The sequence below is a fragment of the Electrona antarctica genome (genome assembly GCF_951216825.1).
Source record: "Electrona antarctica genome assembly, chromosome: 23".
NCBI lineage: Eukaryota > Metazoa > Chordata > Actinopteri > Myctophiformes > Myctophidae > Electrona > Electrona antarctica.
Genome location: NC_136804.1, coordinates 12,256,457 through 12,278,765, shown reverse-complemented (window position 1 = coordinate 12,278,765; position 22,309 = coordinate 12,256,457). Strand labels below are relative to the sequence as shown.

The 22,309-nt window shown below is 42.8% G+C and overlaps 1 protein-coding gene across 1 annotated transcript in view; it reads left to right on the top strand.

The window, feature by feature from the left end:
* Positions 1-551: 551 nt before the first annotated feature.
* Positions 552-22,309, top strand: part of LOC306916376 (fibulin-1-like) — a 28,314-nt gene continuing 6,556 nt past the window's right edge. Inside the window, exons 1-16 of the mRNA XM_079494209.1 lie at positions 552-680; positions 944-1,052; positions 3,787-3,922; positions 4,378-4,528; positions 6,060-6,212; positions 6,698-6,784; positions 7,083-7,220; positions 8,169-8,306; positions 8,915-9,058; positions 9,480-9,602; positions 10,221-10,346; positions 10,765-10,884; positions 11,280-11,411; positions 13,733-13,856; positions 15,451-15,840; positions 18,629-18,771. Coding sequence (XP_079350335.1) covers positions 632-680; positions 944-1,052; positions 3,787-3,922; positions 4,378-4,528; positions 6,060-6,212; positions 6,698-6,784; positions 7,083-7,220; positions 8,169-8,306; positions 8,915-9,058; positions 9,480-9,602; positions 10,221-10,346; positions 10,765-10,884; positions 11,280-11,411; positions 13,733-13,856; positions 15,451-15,840; positions 18,629-18,771 — 2,263 coding nt within the window. The 5' untranslated portion in view covers positions 552-631. The remainder of the gene's footprint in view (positions 681-943; positions 1,053-3,786; positions 3,923-4,377; positions 4,529-6,059; positions 6,213-6,697; positions 6,785-7,082; positions 7,221-8,168; positions 8,307-8,914; positions 9,059-9,479; positions 9,603-10,220; positions 10,347-10,764; positions 10,885-11,279; positions 11,412-13,732; positions 13,857-15,450; positions 15,841-18,628; positions 18,772-22,309) is intronic.

The following is a 22,309-nucleotide window of genomic DNA, read 5'->3' as shown; positions in this document are numbered from 1 at the left end:
AGTTATTTATTTTGCGTGGGGTTTATTCTCTAAGGTTTATTCAGAGTGGCTTAGTGGCTAGTTTATCATTTGCAATTGGATACACATGCATGTAATACATATTTATTCTAATAATACATAAATTAATACATCTTGTAGGCTATTCTATTTCGAACAAATAAAGGTGGCGACATGTTTGAAATACGTTACCGGAAGTTAGACTTGTTATTGACGGCTAACTTTGAGCCTGGTTTATGCTTCGCCACACAACGGTGTCCCGTGTCCTGTCCGGGCTGTCCATGGGCTGTCCCGCGTCCGAAAATAGCAGATCTACAAGCTCACATGGCGTCGCGGACGCCCACGCCATGTGAGCTTGTAGGTCTGTTATTGTGGGTGCGCGTGGACTCGCCGCGGTACGACAGACAGATGATAGATGAATGAGCCTTTGCAGCAGTATGAATGAAGTTGCCACTGAGGCTGACTTTGTAGTGTAGTCAGTAGTCACCTAGTCACTAGTAAGTCAGTGTGTGTCTCCACCTCCTGTTAATGACGGAGCGGCTCAGTGAGAGGATCCCACACTGACACAACGGAGCGCCCAAAAAATCCATCCAACACCGACGGAGTGGAGTGGACAGACAACACAACAGTTTAAATGGAACTTTGGATATTATGTTTTTTTGGACTTGTTGTGCGCGGACAAGGTAACGTTGTGAGATATTCGTAAAGAATTATGCATTTTATATTTCACAAGCAAATTGCCTAGAATTGTACCTTTGTGTTTCCATTTAGTATATAGACTAGTGGGAAAAAAATCTAATTCATTTTTATTTTAGAAAATGGTGATTGTGTTATTGTACTCAATAACACAATCATTGTGTTATTATAGTAGTAAGTATGTTATTATTATTAGGCTCCAACTGTTATCCTAGTTGGTAATTGGTGTCCCATATCCTCACATTTGCAGAGTTCCAGGAGCCAACATTAAAGGAGTGCTGTGAGGATGGGAGGGAACGGGCTTTGGGAGGACATGACTGTGCAATCATGCCCCTGTTCTCCTCTTCGCATATCTGCAGGTCAGCAAACACCTGGTTCCACCTTACCTTCTCCCCCACGGGCCTGGGGCCTTATTGTGTGGGGAGGCCCCTTGTCAAATTATTTGACTGGGCTATGCCAGTGGTTCTCAAACATTTTCATGTCAAGGACTCCCAATTTAATATTGATTGATTGATTGATTGATTGCACACATTATTAACACATTTAACAGTGTGCAACTTGTACAGAGGTATGGTTTTCAATGATTGTTAAAGGGATAACACAAAAAGTCCTATAAGGCCTTGTTTGACCACGGACCCCTATCTGAAAATATTTGGTGCCAGGGGACCCCCATACAAGATGTATACGTTGTTAAAATATTCTGAAGTTTTGGCCTGGACTTTGGCCGAGCGGTCCAGGCACCGAGGCTGGTAATCCAGCCTGACAGCATGTCGCGGGTTTGAGTCCCGATCCCGACGACCTTTGCTGCGTGTCTGGGTGTCCCCCATCTCTCTCCCCCTTTCCTGTCAAACTTCTGTAAATCTGTCAATAAAGGCAAAAAGCCCAAAAACTATCTTAAAACTTTGAGATCACTGTATGCTATTTGGAGAAGCACCTTACACCTACTATGACTATGAGTGTAAGTCGTTAGAATGGGTAACCCAGGATATTAGCCCATAATTGACTTATGTACTGTAGTGTACAGCAAAGGTGATCACCTTGATCATTGGTGCTCTATCCATTGAGTTACACAGGTTTATAGTGACACAGCGTGTTTTACATTGCCTTTCACGTGCATACTATATAAGGGTGTGTGTGTGTGTGTGTGTGTGTGTGTGTGTGTGTGTGTGTGTGTGTGTGTGTGTGTGTGTGTGTGTGTGTGTGTGTGTGTGTGAATCATATAGAATAGAATGACAGTCTGTCTGTGGGTTTTATAAATATCCAATGGTAATTAGTTACCAAGTATTAATAAGAGATTGTGACCATATAATAACTACCGTACATTAGTTCAGTCAGGACAACTCATGGATGGAATATATTTATTGAATATAAAATGACTGCACTGAGTTTCCTGATTGAACTTGCTTTGCCCATGTCTCATATCCATTGGAATTTGGAATATGGCTTATTTTTCCATTTCTTGAAATGTAACAATTTTGAACATACAAGGTCCGACAACGACAATATATACGTAGTATACAATTAAATACATATCTCTCTCCATGTCACAAGCCAGCCAATGATTGATTGACAGGTCAATAGTCCACATATCTCGGTTCTAGAATAGGCCTACAATGTTTTCTATTGTGCACGGCATTGTTTAACACACAAGTACCGTTGTCCCTAATTTATACTGTATGTATAGTGAATTACATCAATAATATTTAGTTGCACGTTTTACTGACACAGGGAACATCTCATTTGGAAAACTTGTTTTCCTACTGAGTACTCCATCCTTGCTGGACTGCTGGCATGCTCACTCAAACCTCTTTAACGGATCCAGAATGTCGCAGGCTCGCGGCACGCCTGGTCGTCAGCCTCCTATACATTTTCACCTCAGCCCCCTTTAGCATTCCCTTAACAACCCATTCTGGGCGGGAACCCCTTTTAGTGTTTTAAAGCATTATGTTATACTTTAGCTATTGAAAAATAGCAGACCTACAAGTGCCGTGCTATGAGCTTGTAGATCTGCTATTTTTTTCAATTTAAATCGTGAACATGTGCCTCAAATCTTTTAATATATTATTACAGAGTGAACATTTTAACTCAAATCTTTGCTTCTGGGGAGGTTCCTGGAACAACATATTTTCAGATGGAGGGCGGAGGCCAATTACATATAGTTTTTGGGGTCCTTGACATGAAATATTGAGCACCACTGATACAGAAACATAAGGATTTTCAGAAAACTGTCAGGATTTTGAAGACATTTGCTCGGTTACAAAGTAAAAGTCCGACATTCAAAATGTACTTCAGTAAAAGTACAAAAGTATTGACATCAAAATAAAGTACCAAGCATCCATTAAGTAATTGCTGCCTGCACCCAGTACAAAAAACTGGTGATGGCCTACTAGGCAATCAAGGGCATGGCACCCCCTTTCCACATGATCCACCCCTACACCACCTTAACTACACACTAACGCACACTCGCACAGGGTGTCTGTCAACACTCCATATAGCTGGATTTCCTCCTCTTCTCCCTCTTGGCTCCCGAGCTGTGGCACTACACATTCGCAATGCAATGCTTATGGAGACCAATATATTGTAGATTGGCTATTGTCTATAGATTTTGAATACTTTTACTTTTGGTACCTTTAGTATATTTTGACGCTAATTCTTGTGTGTTGCTATTACAATGTTACTTGCTCAAGTAACGACTGAAGCTACAGTTGATTGTAGCTTCAATAGTCGGCTGAAGCTACAGTTGATTTTGTATGGGTATGCATGCACTTATACCCTCTATTTTGGCAGGCCTTGATGGCGCCATAATGGCATATTTTACACTTGCATTGCATTTACAAACTCACAACGCGTCTCAGCGCAATGCGTTGTAAGCTTGTATGTAGATCTCCTATTTTCAGAGCGCAACACCCGAGTGCAACCAAACACAAAATTACTTGTCTTTTAGTTCTACTGGATCTCTTCTCCAGACCACATTCAATTATCAATATATTTAGTCTTAGTTGTAGTCATCATAGCTTAGTTTTTATTTACTTTTTATTTACTATGAAATGAACACCGGTTTCCATGCTAAACCTTCTGCCGTGACCGTTGCAGGATAGCACAGGAGCAGTGCTGCGCGGCGGTGGTTATAGACCGTCTCTGCAGCAATGGCATGGACATGGCCAAAGAACAGAAGGCCTGCGAGAGTCCCTTCTTTCAAGGAGTGCCCTGGGAAACACGCCTCTCCAAGGTGGGGATTCTATAGCCTGGAAAACACTCCACTTTTATACACATTAGTTTCAACAGAACATTTTACAATAACGTTTCAGTCTGCTCTTTAGTGTGCAACTGTCATAATGATCTTACCGAAGCAGTCTAGCGTGCAGTAAACATTGCAGCATGTATGTAATTGTTAACACACACCAGCCACATAATTCATACAAATTTAAATATTTACTTTCATCACTTTCAAGATCAGAAAATGAGATGATTTTTATTATTTTGAATAACAACATTTGAGTTTGTTTGTTCCTTCCTTCCTTCCTTCCTTCCTTCCTTCCTTCCTTCCTTCCTTCCTTCCTTCCTTCCTTCTCTCTGTCTGTCTGTCTGTCTGTCTGTCTGTCTGTCTGTCTGTCTGTCTGTCTGTCTGTCTGTCTGTCTGTCTGTCTGTCTGTCTGTCTGTCTGTCTGTCTGTCTGTCCTGTAGACGTGTTGCGACTGTTGCATGCTGGGGCTAATGGCAGTGGGCCGGGGTCAGAGCTGTGACCTAGGTCTGTCGCTGGGGAGACAGTGTTCGCACGCGGCTGATACCTGCTGCGGGAAAAACAGCACAGCGGAAGCCAAGCCCATCACTCAAGGTAACACCCACCCCAGAATGATGCCCCCTGCTGTGTCGCCTAAACGCCTACAAAGGTAGAGTGAGAGCCAAGAGATAGAGAACAGGAAGATGTATACCGTTTACAGATAGCGTATGTAAAAGCAGGTATCTATATATAGTACATGATATTTAGAACATTAGCATCATATTTTTCAAAAGAATTTCAGGAAAATAAAACTATAACAAATAGTGAAAATAGCAGCTCTACAAACGCAGTACGTTGTTATGCGCTCACTATTAAATAGGGCTTAACTCATGCATTAAAACTGGGAAAGCATCAGTGTTATTTTAGATTTTAGAGTTGGCTATTCGAAAATAGCAGATCACAGTGGCTCACACTTCGTGCCGCCCTGCGAGCTTGTACAGCAAGTGTGAGAACTACTGATTTAGAAGGCAATAAGGCATGTATTGTCTTCTAGGGCAAGGATATTCAACAGTGTCAGCTCAGTACACACCTTGCCAAATGGTGACTCACGTAAGACCAACTGGTGCTTTGTTGTGGCTTAAACCTTTTGGCACAGAAGACATTTGTGAACCATAGTACCATCACAAACACACATATTTAGTTTGAGACTGTGAAACAATAACAAATGACAAATTTAGGCATTTAGTAAGTAAGTAAGTAAGTAAGTAAGTAAGTAAGTAAGTAAGTACAGTTTACTTACAAAGGGCTGTACAGTGGACAACAAGGTAATAAAAAACAATCAAATTAAAACACAAGATTAATAACACACAAGAAGAAAAGCAAAGCACAGCCCAAAATGCAAACGAAATAAATATGTTTTCAGCAAAAAATCTTAAAAATGTCAACAGACTCTGCATTCTTTATAGAAAAAGGGAGTGGGAGCAGCCACTGCAAATGCCCGGTCACCCTTAGTTACCAGTTTAGTCGCAGGAATTTTCAAAAGGCCCATATCTGAAGACCGGAGTGATCTTACATTAGGTTTTGGAAGCAGAAGGTCTGAGATATACAGTAGAGTGGGGCCAGCCCATGTAATGCCTTATATGTGGTTAAAATAATTTTGAAGTTGATTCTGGATTTGATGGGTAACCAATGAAGTGCAACGAGCACCGGTGTGATATGTGATCTGAGGTTAGTGTTTGTAAGAGTGGTTTTATTTTAGAGATATTACGTACAGTAGGTGGTAAAAACAAGACTGGGTGACCTTCTTTACATGAAACTCAAAGTTGTGGAGAGGGAAAGGGCTGTCTTACTGAGACATGTAGTCCAGGAAGGAAGTGAGATCAGTGTCCATGACATCACTGGCACTTTAAAATATCTAAAAACATGTATTGCACACATAAAAACCTTAATTAAAGAAGGAACAGATGGAAACTGCATTTGACTGCCAAATGACCTGTGTCTCCCTGTGAACCTGGACTGCAGGAGACGTTGTCTTTAGCTAAGTGGGGAGTTTGGACAGTATGCTGTTTGGTGGATGCTATCATAGCTGTATTTTATTGTATTTCTTTCACAACTCCAGTGACAACTACAGATATAACTTCTTCAGGTGATGATGCCACCTCAAGCGGTGCCACCTCAAGCGACACCACTTCAAGCAATGCCACCTCAAGCGATACCGCTTCAAGCGATGCCACTTCAAGCAATGTCACCTCAAGTGATGTGACCACAATGACAGAGAAGGAAAAGGACTTCTGTCAAGGTTTGACACCTTCATAACATAATTATTTAATCTCCCTCCTGGCTCCTGCTAATGTGTCCTCCTAAGAGGCTTAGACAACTATAGCCTTGTGCAACAACACACCCTGCTAGGTTTTCTCTCATCAAGTCAAGTATCCGTGCCTCATGTGACAGTACAGTTATTCTCCTTTTCCTCAGTAGTGTGTACAAATGGAACCAAATGGACCCTTAAGGGTAACTCTCTGAGTTACAGACCAATAAGGGTCCATCCTCAATGACCCCAGGTGGTCCCTGGATCCCATGTTGAGAACCGGTGTTCGATAGTCAGTATGTGTGTTTGTTTTGTCTTGTATTGTCTATTTTTATGCATGAAACCTATTCCTGCGCCTTGGTTCAGTGCATACTTGCAAAAGAGACGTAATCTCACAGTATTTGTACTGGTTAAATAAAGGTTACATATAGAATGTTATGATGTTGTAAGGTGATGTGTTGATTGTTTCTTTGCAGCACACAATTGTTCCCAGCTCTGTGTGAAAGGTGTGTGCGCTTGCCGCCACGGCTATCGGCTGAAAGCGGACGGGGTGACCTGTGACGGTAAATGCGCAACTCACACGAAAAATCAATCGTACAAATCTTTATTTTCCCCTACTTCTTTTTGTTCCAATTTGGTTGTTGTGCTAGTGGCCAATTCCATGTGTATTCTAGTTCCTTTGTCACAGTTAACTCCTACAGTTGCACGAATAACCACAATATGCGTGACCACTTCTCTTCACCTGACAGTGAGGAGTTCAGCAGGAGGACACAACACAAAGTGCACAATGCAAAGATATTGACGCTCTTGCCTTGACTTAGGTCACACTACATTGTCCTCCGTCCATGTTTCTCTCCACAGATGTGAATGAGTGTCTGAGCGGCGGTCATATCTGTGTCCTGGGTCAGGTGTGCATCAATACACTGGGTTCGTTCCGCTGTCAGAGGAAGACCAGCTGCGGGACCGGCTACCAGCTCACTGACGACAACCAATGTCAAGGTAGTCTCACTGCCCAGACGTCCGTTCTGCACTGCTCGCCAAAAATAGCAGATCTACTGGCATCGAATCGCGATGCGTTGTGAGCTTGATGATCGGCTATTTTCGGGCAACCTGTGTAGATATGTCGCATGTCATTCACTGTTTTTTTGTTCCGAACTGACTAGTGTGACCTGGTTTAGGTCATGAATTCCCCAACTTATATCCATATCCAGTTGGGAATGTTATTGTTCCCCCACATGAATGCAGAATCGAGTTGCTTGGTAAACAAAGTTTACCAAGAAATGTTAAAATAATCTAAAGGTTTATTGGGTAGGCCCTCTACCACAATGGCGCTCCTGGTGTCTGAGGGAATTCTTTTCGGGAGCATAGACTACATCTGTATCCACTGATTCACTCTAGACCGGATCAGAAATCTGAAAACAAGTTGATCCAAGTTTACCTGTATAGTTGAAAGTGATATTGAAAGAATACAATAGGGTTGTTTTGATTTCAAGAAAGCAATCACTATCCTAGTGGGCGGCAGATAGCCAGACAATTTCATCTTACTTAAACTGTTGAATGAGGATTTATAATTTTGTATGTGTTCTTTATAACACACCATAACAGATAACAGTCGTTCTCAATAAACATAAACAGAATAAGCTTTTGGGGTTTATTTTCCAATAATGGCCGCCTCACTATCATTTAGCATTTATTGTGCTAGTGTTTTGTGCTTGTGTTTTATTTGGTCTTTTATGGGCATCATGGAAAGAGTTACCCATTGTCATTTAACTGGTAAAGATGTGTACAGTGTCGCGTTAGTTCCACCTTTCATAAAATACATATTGGAAATGTACAACTGCATAAAAAGTCAATGGAATACAATTATGTGAATTATTTCTAATGTCTTCTATTTTCCTCTTATTCCTCTGTCTCTGTCTGTGTGTCTGTCTGTGTGTGTCTGAGCAGACATTGATGAGTGTGCATTGGGGACTCATTACTGCGGAGCGAGCTTTGCATGCAAAAACACAGCAGGCTCGTTCCGTTGTCACCCTAAGGAGCGCTGTGGAGACGGCTTCATTCAGGATGCAATTGGCAGCTGTATCGGTGAGTTTGGTGTCACACGTTACGTACCCCCAAGAAATCCAGTATTATATCATCTCTACCAGGCCCAAGGCAGGAGGGACATTATGCTTTAGCCCCATGTTAATGTCTGTCTGTGTGTCTGCTGCTAATCTTAAACATCACTACACGATCAGCACCACATTTCCTAGGTACATTGCCATAGGCTAATATATTTTTCACATTTTGTGAATATTTCTATGGTGTGGCTCTGCAAGAGGACTAGTCATCTATGATAGGGTCTGTGTGTGTGTCTTATTCTCTTATTCACCGAGCAATGCTCGGTTGCATGCTATTGTTCAGGGAAGTTCTGTAACGTTTTCAGGACTTTGGAGAACATAATTGTAAATGCAAAATGTTACTAGTTACTTTGTAGATTTCGATTATTACAAAACATACATTAACATTTGAAAATATCCGATCTACAAGCTAAAAGTCGACTAAAATCTTATGATATTTATTTTAGTCGACTTAAACTGAACACAAAGAAATTCCAGGTGACAAAAATGTGACTAAAACTACAAAACTATTCAAGAGGCTATATGACTAAAACAAAAATCAAAATTTTCTGTCAAAATCACCACTGCTGACAGACATGAACGAGTGTGTGTCTCAGACCAGTCCGTGCCGGGCCGGCCAGACGTGCATCAACACGGTGGGGTCATACACCTGTCTCAGAAACACCGTCACCTGTGGTCGAGGATATCGGCTGATCCAGGATGGAACGCGCTGTGAAGGTAGCTGCTGTCATGAACAAAGACAGCATTTGCTTTTTTGTCATGTAAATTGTTTTTCTTTAATCATTTTATTACTTCATCTTGTTATTATTATTATTATTATGTATGATTCAACTAAGGGCCAAGCTACACCAGGCTTTTTTTTTAAACGCACGCGCGTGCCGTGCGTTTAGGGTAAACGCGCGGCATGCGTTTAGGGTAAACGCGTTTAATGGATAAACTACTAAATAATGTAATATCTGTCGAGGCAGCTGAGGGGGACCCTGTAATATTGCCCCTACTACTGTAAATCCGGCCCTGAATACAGTAATGAAGTAATCAAATTGATGTCCGTCTCCTTGTCTTTCTCTCGCTGGCTTCCCTCTATCGCTTCCTTTTCCTTTGAATCTCTCTCATTATTTCTCTCTCTGTCTCTCTCTAGACATAGATGAGTGTCGTGTAGGTGACGCGTGTGGGGGTCATGGCTGCGTGAACCTCATAGGGACGTACCGCTGTGAATGTAGAGCCGGATTCGTCTTCAACAGCAACATGAAGCACTGTGAAGGTCATCATTACTTATGAAGTTATGGTTAATATTTACTTTTGTAGCTGGATCGCTTTAACCTGACTCCGCCAGATGAAAGAGACGCTTGCTTGTTACCGCCCCCATCTGGCGGAGTCAGGTTAGGATCGCTTTGTTGCAAAAGGTTTCTTTGCATACAGCAGGTCTTAGCCTGGGCAGATGTTACACTGTAAAATGTGTGTTCATTTAACTCTGATAGTGAATTATCTGTTAAATTAGCCTGCTAATTTATATTTTGCCAGTTGTTTGCACCACTTCATGGGTCACTGATTAAACACATTGCATTATGTTATAAATATGGACTCAAAGCACACGGTTTCCCAATTATAAGCATTTAATAGTTACCCTTTGAGTACATAACTGCATCATTGAAATGTGCTCAAATGGTAAATATAATAAATAGAATTCATTCATTCATTGGTATAATCCATAATTCTGGATTTCATCCTTTTTTCCCCCCTTCTTTTCATTTCATTTGCTGTATACAAATAATTTAACAACTGATACTGATGAGTCATTGTGTTGTTTGTTTTCTATCTTATTTTATTAGTATCTAGTATCTGTAACGGCTGCTGTTAACTGCTATATCATGTGCTCCAGATATCAACGAGTGCCGGCATTATCCAGGACGACTCTGTGCCCACAAGTGTGACAACACGGAGGGGTCCTACCATTGCAGCTGTACCACAGGCTTCAAACTGTCAAATGATGGCAGGAACTGTAACGGTAAACGCTCTCCTGGGCTGGCCTTCATCACTTCAGCCCTATATACTTTATATATTATTTTTATATTGTTATACCTATATATTTATATATTGTCGTACGATGAGTAGTGAAAGTACCTGACACCAGGGTCTAAATGCCTCTATGAAAGAGCAGGTAGACCACCTCCAACCACTGCATATTGGTATGCTAATACAATATTGTATTGCTAATACAATATTGTATTACAATATTGTATTAGCATACTCTACCATACAGATTGGTTAACCACTCAAAACCTGTTGCAACGCTCATAGATGAGCTATTTTCGGTAAATACATTTGGTGTAGAAGGAAAACCGGAGCGCTATTCAAAATTTAAACAAAGGCAAAGTTGCATAGGCATTGTATTGACATTGTGCATTTGTTTTGTCGCCGTGCAGACGTGAACGAGTGCGAGGACAGCCCGTGCACCCAGGAGTGTGCCAACGTCTACGGCTCCTACCAGTGCTACTGTCGTCGTGGCTACCAGCTGAGTGACAATGACGGAATCACGTGTGAAGGTACGTTTCTGGAGCGCAGCCACCCTGCGACGTCAAAGAAGCGTGTGGATTTTAAATGGTAAATGGTGCATTTATATAGCGCCTTTATCCAAGGCACTTTACATAGATTGTGCATTACATTCACCCATTCATGCACACATTCACACACCGATGCTGGAGAAAACCATGCAAGGCACCAACCTGCACATCGGGAGCAATTAGGGGTTCAGTGTCTTGCTCAAGGACACTTCGACACTAACTCTGGGGGAGCCCGGGTTCGAACTGGCAACCTTGCGGTTCCCATCCAGCCACTCTACCCCTGAGCCACCGCCGCCCCTTTTCCTTCTTCAACACAGCGTTCTGCCTTTTATCTGCGTTTCAACCGGTATCTCTGTGTTCTTCTCCTCTGTTGTCAGACATTGACGAGTGTGCCCTGCCGACTGGAGGCCATGTGTGTTCCTACCGCTGTGTCAACGCCCCTGGGAGCTTCTTCTGTACCTGTCCCCCAACGGGCTACACACTGTCTTCCAACGGACGCTCATGTCAAGGTGAAGGAATAACCATTATCTGAACACATCTTCATCTTCTTCACACTATCCTGTGTGTCAATTTAACTGAGTGTACAAATGGAACAACATGGACACTTACAGTATGTGTCCATTTGGTTCCATTTGTACACTCTGGGTTCTACTATAACCCTAATGATTAAGCTGTTTTCACACAATGCCAGCTTTTGTTATTATTGGGCGTCAAATGCATGTGACAGTTGTCTGAGCAGATGCAGTAAGATTGTGAGTATATTTGAATCTGAAAATCCCACCAAACATTTTTCTGTCTTGTTTTGTGTTGATTTAATTTTGTTTCGCTTTTTATGTAGATATAAGGGTCTGGGGCGGGAGATAAGAAACCGAAGGGCAGAATATTATAATAGAAGGGAGACATGTGGCCTGGCCCATGGCTCAGTGGTCCAGACCTTGGCTGGTAACCCAGTCTGGCAGTGTGCCGCGGGCTCGACTCCCGATCCCGACGGCCCTCACTGCATGTCTTCCCCCCGTCTCTCTCCCCATTTCCTGTCAGCCTACTGTCTGTCCCTCCATAAAAACAGAGACATGTGAGACATGAAGGGAATGTGGGAAAGGGAAGGGAGCATGTGGTCTCGTCTGTCAGCAACCGGCTGATCCATAGACATATAAACGTAGACGCCCGGCTCTGAGGCGCGTGTCAAAATTGAAGGCTCAATTTTCCCAAGATTCCTTGCGAAGCGTGCGTAACATAAGTCCCGGAAAAGACGCGCTGTGATTGGCCAGTAGTCACTTGAGTGACAGCGAGAGACATGGAGGAGTCGCATGAGTGCCGTCACTTGGGCAGCGACACAGCGTGCCTTCAGCAAATGCCCTCAGCACTGACAGCTGCGAGAACTGTTGCTTTGTGTTCACTCTTTAATGTTTTCTGCTCCCCTGGCTCTGATGTTGTATTGTTGTATTAATAACGTTGTTGTTTGTGTTTGTTTGTCTTGTCTTGTTTTGTATTATAATGTAGGCTATTGTATGTTGTGACTGATTTGTAAAAAAAAGCCTTCAGCATTTCCGCTTGACTTCCTGCCTTCATTGGAGACACGTCGCTCCAATGAACTGCAGCGGCCAATGAGGCATCTATTTTTTTAATATCTATGGGCTGATCCACCAGGCACCTCAATTTGATTGTTTCGATAACCTGCTAGTGGCAGGGCTTTACGGATGATGAGCATGGCCTGTCCTCCACAGGGTGGCCATAGCTGAATTGGTAGAGTGACTGTCTCTGGGAATCAGAGGTTCCCTTGTCCCAGTCTATGTGTCAAAGTGTACTTGAGCAAGACACTTAACCCCTAAATGCTCTCCAGGTGTTGCCCACTGCTCCTAATAGTTATGATGGGTAAAATGCAGAGGATAACTTTCCCATAATTATGTGCCAAACAATACCCCAAAGGAACCACCACTTAGCTTGGAAACTACTGGCTGGATTTCACATGGTGTCTGGTGGCTGCTTGTGAGTGCGAGGAGGACCTCGGTTCGAATCCAACCGCTGTCTTGTTTTGCCATTGGTTTACTGTCCCTCTGTAGTCTGCACTCCTATCTAAAATAATAAATATAACTTGAAAAAGAAAAGAAAAAGAAGCAGTGCCTGAAGGGCTCACTAACAGAGCTTTTGGATTCTTTCTTTGTCTTGCTCCTGGAAGTTTCTTCATAATTGGTCCCAGCTGTTTTGGTAATTGAACTGACTGGAGACAAAAATGTTTCACCCAACCTGTTACATTATGACCCCATTATGTAAGGGATAATATCTGGCTAGGTGGTCATTGTCGGGAGATAATTAGGCTTCGCATCGGTGGTTAAACTCCCTGAAGGTGAATTATATCCCGACAATGACTACTACCTATTACATGGCTACCTAACATAAATTAATAAATTGATCCAAAACACAACAAAACAAGTATTCCATAAGTTCGCGCTGGCTGCGTCTGCCCAGCTGCAGGGCTGGAGTACTGTCGGAAAACAAGGAAGTGAGTTGATCTATTTCTCGCTCAAATGTTTTAAAAATGTTGAGAGCAATGTTTAGCTGTAAATGACATTGTGTGTCACAGTGTGTGTGTGTGTGTGTGTGTGTGTGTGTGTGTGTGTATTTACACGGCTGTCATGTTGGAAACAGCAGTAGGCTAAATCAAGCGGGGCGCAGCTGGTGCTCAGAGGGTTTGATTAGGCAGCGGTCTGTTATATAGCAGAGCGGTCATTATCTGTACATAACAGACCTCTGAATTCAACGATTGACCAATCAGAATCATGCATTCAACCAAGCCATGTAATAATATTACATAATGATTATGTTTTTTCAGACATTGATGAGTGTGCCACAGGCAGCCACACCTGCTCTGTCACTGAGAGCTGTTTCAACATCCAGGGAGGATTCCGTTGTTTGTCCTTCGACTGCCCGCACAACTTCAAACGTGCCTCAGAGGGGTAAGAGCTGATCATTTTAATCAATTAATTAAATGAACTACTTAAACAGTGTAAACTTCAGTTGACCGCTGTCCATCACAGCACTGTACTTGGTCTGCTCCTTTTTTCCCCCTCTGCTCCAAATCGCTTCGCCGAAAATAGCCGATCTACAAGCTGACAATATGTCACAACACTTGTACGTCTGCTTATTCTTTAAAGTCAAAGTCGTACGATTTGTCACACGTTACCGCAGTGAAATTTGTTCTCCGCATTTGACTAGGGATGTCCCGATCCGATTCCGATCATTTCATTTTGAGACATACCGATAGCGATCTTTCCCGATCTGATCTTTATATGCACACTTATGCCATATCACAATAGCAAATATCCTAATGTATGTCACTCTAGTGTAGTCTGTTGTGTTGCCTTTCAATTATTGAAAGGCAGAATGTGACTATACTTTTATTAGAATGACTGTCATTGTGTATTTTTTTGAGTGGTGTAAACCACTCCTACAACTGGCTTTGTTAGTGCAGAAAAAATGAGCATGGTTGCTATGTTCACCCTGTTCATTTGAGCATGGTTGCTATGTTCACCCGGGTGTGATTTCATTACGTCAGACATGATTTCATTACGTCAGACAGGCTATATAAGACCTTACACCACTCAGTTCACACAGGTGTGATTTTTTCTTTCTATGAAAGCATGGAATCATAGCAAAATGATGGTGTATTGGTTAATTAGAGTGAATATAGTTCTCATTCAGAGAGAGTACTGCAGACACCTATGGCATCATGCATAGCGGGGGTTGCATGTTTTCATCATAGGTGTCTTTCACGCCTCTGAGTGTCTTTGTTTGATGATCTCTCACTTGGGACCAGAAGGAAAACAATTAGCATAAACACAACAGTTTTTACAGAATCTCCTCTTTCTTTGAGATTTACATTAGACAATCTGATCTTTTCTCCCCGATTCCGATCTTTTGAAAATCATGTGATCGGAGCCGATTTCCGATCTCCCGATCTGATCAGGACAACCCTACATTTGACCCATCTCTTGGAGCGGTGAGCTGCAGCCGTGCCGCGCTCGGGAATCATACATTTTGATTAGTTGATTTGACCCCCCAATCCAACCCATTGATGCTGAGTGCCAAGCAGGGAGGCATTGGGTCCCATTTTTACAGTCTTTGGTATGACCCGGCCGGGGATCGAACCCCGACCTCCCAGTTTCAGGGCGGACACTCTATCACAAGGCCACTGTCTGGCCACTGTCTTGGCGAATGTTTGCTTATTTTCGCTGAATATTATGACATGATAGGACAGGGCTCATGTAATTGTTGGGTTGTGCATGATGCATCTCACTTTCTCCACACCTAGGTGTGCTCTTTGATCGATTATTAAACGAATAACCCATGGAGATCTCACCTATAGGAACCGGAGGAGAGCGACCAGAAACGCCAGTCTCCCTTGTACTCTCAAACTCCCTATCTTTCTCTATCTTACTCTTCACATTCATTGGCTTCCAGTCTTGTCTTCCTCCCTCGCTGATCCGTATGTGCCGTGGTTTCTGCCCCCTCATCGCCCGTGTACCCATCCCCTGCGTTTCTCCCTTTCAGCCGTTGCGAACGCGTAACGTGTGAGTTCACGCGGGATCCCACGGCGTGTCTTTCGCTGCCACTGAGGATCTCCTTCTACACCGTCACCGTCCCCTCCGAAGCCCCCGTCCCTGCTGACGTCTTCCGCATGGGGCCCTCCAACTCCGTGCCGGGGGACAACATGCTGCTGAGCATCGTGTCCGGGGACGAGGACGGATACTTTGACACACAGAGGCAGGCCCACGGCGGAGTGATCTCGCTGCGACGCTCCCCGGCCGGGCCCAGGGACTTCTTTCTGACCGTGGAGATGAGGCTGGTACGCTATGGGAAGACACACCTCTACATGGCCAAAATTGCCGTGTTTGTCACCCATGAGCAGCCCCTCCGCCTGGCGTGGCCGGGTCCCATACTAGACTAGATGTCTAGTATGGGTGAATTTTGCATAATGACTGCATACAGTGAAATCTTCAGCATTAAAGCGGCAAACCCAGAACTTATTTTAATGAATAAAATGTAATTGACTGTATGTATGTTAACACAATATAACTAGCAAGCACATCATTCTGCAGTGCTTGGAGGTGGTCTACCTTACTTTCTCAATAAAACATTTTGGCCCTGGTGTCATGTACTTGAACTGAAGCTCTCCCCTCGCCAAGCAGCGACTGTCTCTTGGCTGAGCAGTAGAAATGTGGTCTCTCACACGGGGGACCCATGTTCGAATCCTGGGTAATTGACCTCTGGGGGTGTACAAATGTTGTACGGGTCCTTGTGGTTACATTAGTACACTTGGTACATTTGTACACTTACACTATCTTACAAATGGATAAATTAACACTGAAGATACTATCGTATAATTATGCACTATAGAGTCAGAGTGTAACCCTGACAGTATACAACTGACCTGAGCCTAAGGGATTGTGTGTGATAAGTTAAGGTAGACCATAGGGGTGAATCCTTCCTGACACTGAAAGAGGTTGTTCCCAGAATCAGCCACATTGATTCACTATTTTTGTTTGTGCCATAAGCTTTATTATAACAAAACGGGTCTATTATCTTGTCTTTGTGTCTTCCAGCTTTTCCTTTTATTATTTAATTTATTTTATGATACAACATCCTAGTGCTGCTTTGACTTTTGCTTACCACTAGGTGGGGATCTTTAGCTGTTTTTGAGATCATGCCTGTATTAGCGATTACAAGACTTGTTCAAAGGCAGTGATTGATTGATAATGATCATGCCTGCTCAATCTACCTCATGTCTGTACAGCAGCTTGTCTTTTTGTATTATATGTGTCTTCAATTAAAATGGATGTGATACACTGCTTTTCAAAGATAATTCCCTCATGCACGCTCACATCATGCACACTAATAATTGCCAATGCAGTTTTCCTATACTCTGTGGTCATTAGGTTCAAGGTTCAAGGTTCTTTATTATTTGTCTCCCGAGGAAGAAATTAATATTGGCAAATGCAGTTATTTCCTGTACCCTCCATGTGCCAGACCTGACTTTACCATGGAATTCAGGATGTCCCACTTTAGCGAAGAGCAAAGAAAAATAAGCATGGCACTTATTTATGGGAACCTGGGCCCCGGGCCAGGACGGGGTCTCTTAGTGGTGCGCCAGCGGCGCGCTACAGCTCTCAGGATGGATGGTGCTTTTGGTGTTGGTCTTGGGTTGATATCAGTTAATATACAGTGAATGATACCAAAACACCAGCAGCCCTACAGCACTTTTCCAGCCCTTTGAAGGGCAGATTTGATAAATCGGTGGTCTAGGTCTAGGACTCTAGGTCCCTCCAAGATGGGGATCGGCATCAGAGCCAAATATCTGGCATCAGTTTGGGCTCTAGCACCAACAGCAGAAAGCCTCCCTGTGGGTTGTCTGGTTTGCAGTGTTACTTGGAAAACGCATGGATGTCTGATACAGTTGATTAGGTGTATTCCCTAAAAAGAGTTCTCGGATTTCATTCCAAAAACAAGTGAAATGCCAGATTTTGCGCGTGACGTTGTTGGGAATTTCAGATGACCGAGCTGCCTGGTGGCTCAACCAGTTAGTGCAAATATTTCTTATTTTATGTTTTCTTTATTCAAAAATGAATGCCCCATTTATACTTTGTCGTATGACAGTGGCATGCAAAAAGGAACTGACAATAGCCGATCTACATCACAACACTTGTACTTGTAGATTGTCTATTTTTGAAAACTTTGTGTAGATTTTTGCCTATAATGATGACATGCCCAAAATAGGGACACCAAGTGGTTATGTGTCAGAGAGTTTGATAAATATTGAACCAATGAAAAGCTTGTGACTAAATAACTATGTTTCCGCCTGAGCGGCCTGACGGTGAGGATGCGTTTCTTGTGAGCACGAGGACCAGAGTTCAAATCTGATCGCTGTCTTGTTTCACATTTCTCTCCTCTCTCTCTCAGTCCTTGGTTTACTAAAAATGCACTGAGGATTTCACAGTGTAGACTGGGGTTCCAGAGATTAAAAAGAAAAGAAAAAGGTATCAAATGGCCTAATTAAGCTTTGAGAATCACTGCAGTAGCCTAGTACTCTTCTCATCAGATCACCTCGAATGACCAAGTCCATGTACCCTCCCTTTCTTTGTACTCATCCCTCTTCTCTGTGGCAACACACCATGCCATGGATAGCATTTATGTGGCTTTTGGCCTGAGGCTTAAAGACCAACTTGAACCCACCTGCTTCCTACAAATTACAAGGACCTGTTCCCCTCCTGTCGTCACCTCAGTGGAACCTCTTTAAAACGCCTCTATGGTTTGGCGATCGATCCATTGATAAACTATAGATGTGTATCGGGCTATTCGGGGGTTGTCGAGTTCTTATGCAACTTCCATGCGTGTGGTGTTGACAGTGTTGTTGGTGAAAAGCCATTTCTTTCATACGAATGGTGACGTCGGTGAGGCACATGTATTTATGTTTTAGAATGTCATGGTTAGACTTGTGACAAATCTATGTGTATGCTGTGTAATTCTTTGTGTGACTGTTCAGTTTTCATACGAATGGTGACGTTGGTGAGGCACATGTATTTATGTTTTAGAATGTCATGGTTAGACTTGTGACAAATCTATGTGTATGCTGTGTAATTCTTTGTGTGACTGTTCAGTTGAATGGTGCCCTGCTCTGTTTGAACTAGCTTTGTCAGTCACCTCTGTCCTTTTTGTCCCTCTGCTCTCCCAGACAGAAAAATGTGGGTTCGGTCAATGTACGATGTGTAAAGGCCTGTCAGCCCAGGGACATCAGCTGTGCTGTAGACCCTGTTCGTCTCATCACACACACCGTCATCTCTCTGCCCACCTACAGAGACTTCACTGTCGCAGAGGGTAAGACCTCCTTTATACTTCACCACACTAACAACGGGCAAAAAAGGGAAGGAGAGGGGAAAAAGAAAGATAATGCATTGATTTTGTACATGCACACACACGCACGCACGCACGCACGCACGCACGCACGCACACACACGCTTGTGTGTCTGTCAAGGACTAATCTTGCAACTCTTGGCAGCGAGACAAGTCTTGTGCCCGCTACAATTAGGCCTTCCTATAGTCCCTCCTCAACTTTTTGCTTTTACATGTTTTATACTGTTTGAAATGTATTACTTAGTGTTTTATTTTTTTCTTATAATGCTTCATTTACATGGCCCTTCATTGCCTTTTCCACTAAAGATTATTAGTACTCTAAGGTTATTTACAAAACACAATACAAATACAATAGAAAAAGATAAATACCGGTAGGCCTACAGATACCAAATGGAAGACCAAAATATTCACAAAATCCCCTCCACCTCTACTCCACCTCTACTATACTTAATTTGTTGTTGTTCGCCATTTTGAAGATTTACACCTATAATGGCATGTGTATTGCGTCAAATTAAGACTCCAGGCTTAAAGTGGTTGCTCCAACTGTACCCACAAAGATAACATAACACATGTTTGTATTCATTTTTGTCATTCAAACTAATGTAGTTAACTTGAGGGGGAAAATTATTTTGTTTTGGCCTGGAGACAAGTGATATTGCGATGTTGTGATAGTTCAGTGTGTATTCAACATAGGCCTACTCTCTTTTGGCACTCTCTTTGTCACAAAGACAAGTATGGTATAGATTTGGGGCCCTATTGTAACAGCAGAACCTTTCGCCACAGTGGCGACTTGTGGCATGGCCCGGGTGTGTCCAGTACAAGTGATATCTAGAGGACACATATGTGGCTGCTGTGTCGCGGTGCTAAGGGCCCTGAATTAGTCATGAGTCATGTGAGTGTTTTGGGTGTTACATTACTAAAGTGTCGGGTGCCTTCACTTTTAAGAACCAGCTTCCCTGAACAAGACACTTAAAGCTTCTGAATTTGTGAATGTATGCAAATTGTATACACTGACACCACGCTAGACAGGAACGCCCAAAAACGTCTTACCCCGGAATTTTCTATGGCTGCCAATGCAACTTGGTCCAATCCTTAATCACATACGGACAAACATCTATGCCGATGCTATCTAACTTGCGGAGGTAGCGTGCCTTGTCCACGGGCAACAGATATTTCAACGTATGGCATTGCAAATACGTTTGATAATCGCTACTCCGCTCAATATTGTTTTGAAAATGCCGCAAATTGCATTGCAGTGAACGAGCGAAAATCACAACTTCCCCCGTTTGTGGGCGGAGTCACAGTTTGAGGCGCTGTTTACGCGCCGTGGTGTCAGTGTATAGTGCTTTAGGTAAAAGGTGCTATATAAATGCACCATTTTCCACTTTTACAAACACCCCCGAAGCAGCCCCATTCAAAATTATTCCAGTTTTAAATTTGTATATTTTGAAACTCCATATTGTTCAAGACATGAGGAATAATACTGAACCAGTGAAACACAGAACTATTACATTACAAAATCACTTGTCTCCAGGCATAAACACAATATTTTCCCCCTCAAGAAGGGATATTGAAACATAAGTTACATTTTCTTTTATTAATGAGACAAATAAATAAATGCCCCAAAATGCTAACTTACTATGTGCCTGTTATGTTAACTACCGGTAGTTTAAAAGTATCCATTTGTGGAGTAACTACTTTAATCCTTGAGACCTAATTTTGCGCAGCAGCTATGTAGGCTATATAGAGTTATGGGTCCTCATTCACAAAGGAGAAATACACCGCAGTGTAACGTATGCGTAAACAGATACTAAATATCATCGTATTTCTCTGTCCGATCACGCTGCGATTTGCTCCCGTCGTATTCAGGGAAGCTGGTGTAATCACTTCATTTGTGCGGATCGCAGAGTGTAGCCTTTCCGCATTTTTCCCAAGCGATTCGCCTGGTGTCGCCTGGTTAGAACGCCCATCCCACACCATATAAGGCAACAGGAAATATCGAAATACGTCATCATAGCCTGCACCGGGCTTTAAATTATATACAACAGCCGCGATGAGCTTGTAGAGCAGTTAATTTTGACAGGCGGGTCTCTGCATGGACAGATCTTCAAGCAAACAGCGCAAGTTTTGTATATAATTATAAACGAAACTTGCCAACTTGGCACGCATTGCTTCACTCCTTGTTAAATGTCAGAACGTTAATAAGTTAACTGATGTTACAGTTACTTTCACATAATGAGAAAGAAGTTAATTTGTATTGTTCACCACACAACCAAATGCTATATTAAAACTCGGCAATGATAAAAGGCCCTATTGATTAGTCTACTGCGGTGATTGATTCCCTGCCCTGCACTGTCGGATTTGGAAAGCAAATATATCCGGACATGCATGGACACAGGACATATTTTCTTTCTTTTTTTTCTTGTGGGATTTGGACTTAAGGCTATATTTCATCCGACCCAACTACGTTGTATGTTTCCTCAGCTGCAGGTAAGAGTTGGCTATTCTGTGTGGCGTCCGCATGTGATCACTATACATATTATAAATTAATACCACGACGCAAATGGAGGCAGATAGGTGCTTGCAGCAAATGCATTTAGGCCTACGTGAAACTTTAATTGGCTGAGTCTCTGTCAACATGCTGATCAGCGAGTTACAGTGGTAATAATAATCATCATCAACAGCCTTTCTTGTCTGTCTGTCCGTCATGTTTGTGAACAAGCGCGAGTGGAGGTGAGCTGGCTTAAAACTATGATATGACTGGCCGACTTTCAAACACGCTGATGCCATTCATTCAAATAGGCTAATGTGGTCTTCTATTTTTTATATAGGGCTAATCCCCCCCCCCCACACACACACACACGCACCGACAGTCAGACTGACTCAAAGGAGCTCCATAACGAAACAATTTAAATAGGCCTATACTGCAGACATTACTACACTAAACAACGTTGGATTCGTACAGTGCAGAATGCAGATAAGTGTATGTTCTTATTATAATTGTGAGTTTGTTTTTTAACATGCAGCGCGAGTCCGCGAGACTGCGAGAGCCGATCTACAAGCTCACAGCAGTAGAAAGCTGTCAAGTGAGCAGCGCAATCGCGCATGCTAGAAATATCCTAATAAATAAATAAAAAAGGTGTCGGGCTTGCAGGGGCAGTTTCTGTATGGCACTCTAGGCTAACCTGCCTCTAGAATGCATGCATTTAGGCATACAAGTGATACTTGGCTTTTATATAGGCTATATTTTTTTTATGTGCGACCAATGTTGGGGACACATGCCTACATATTTTATCTGAGATTTGGGGACTTTTAATTGATTCAGCATGAAGACTAAAGCCTTCTTAATAAATCTACGCAAGCCGTACACGACCATGAGAGGTGGCGCAGCTTTCAGCGGAATTTCCGACCAACCCACGTCACCGTCAAGTTCACGTTCAAGTTCATGAATTCCCACGTAATGTGGGAATCCACGTAAATGCCTGTCCGCTCACGCTCCGCT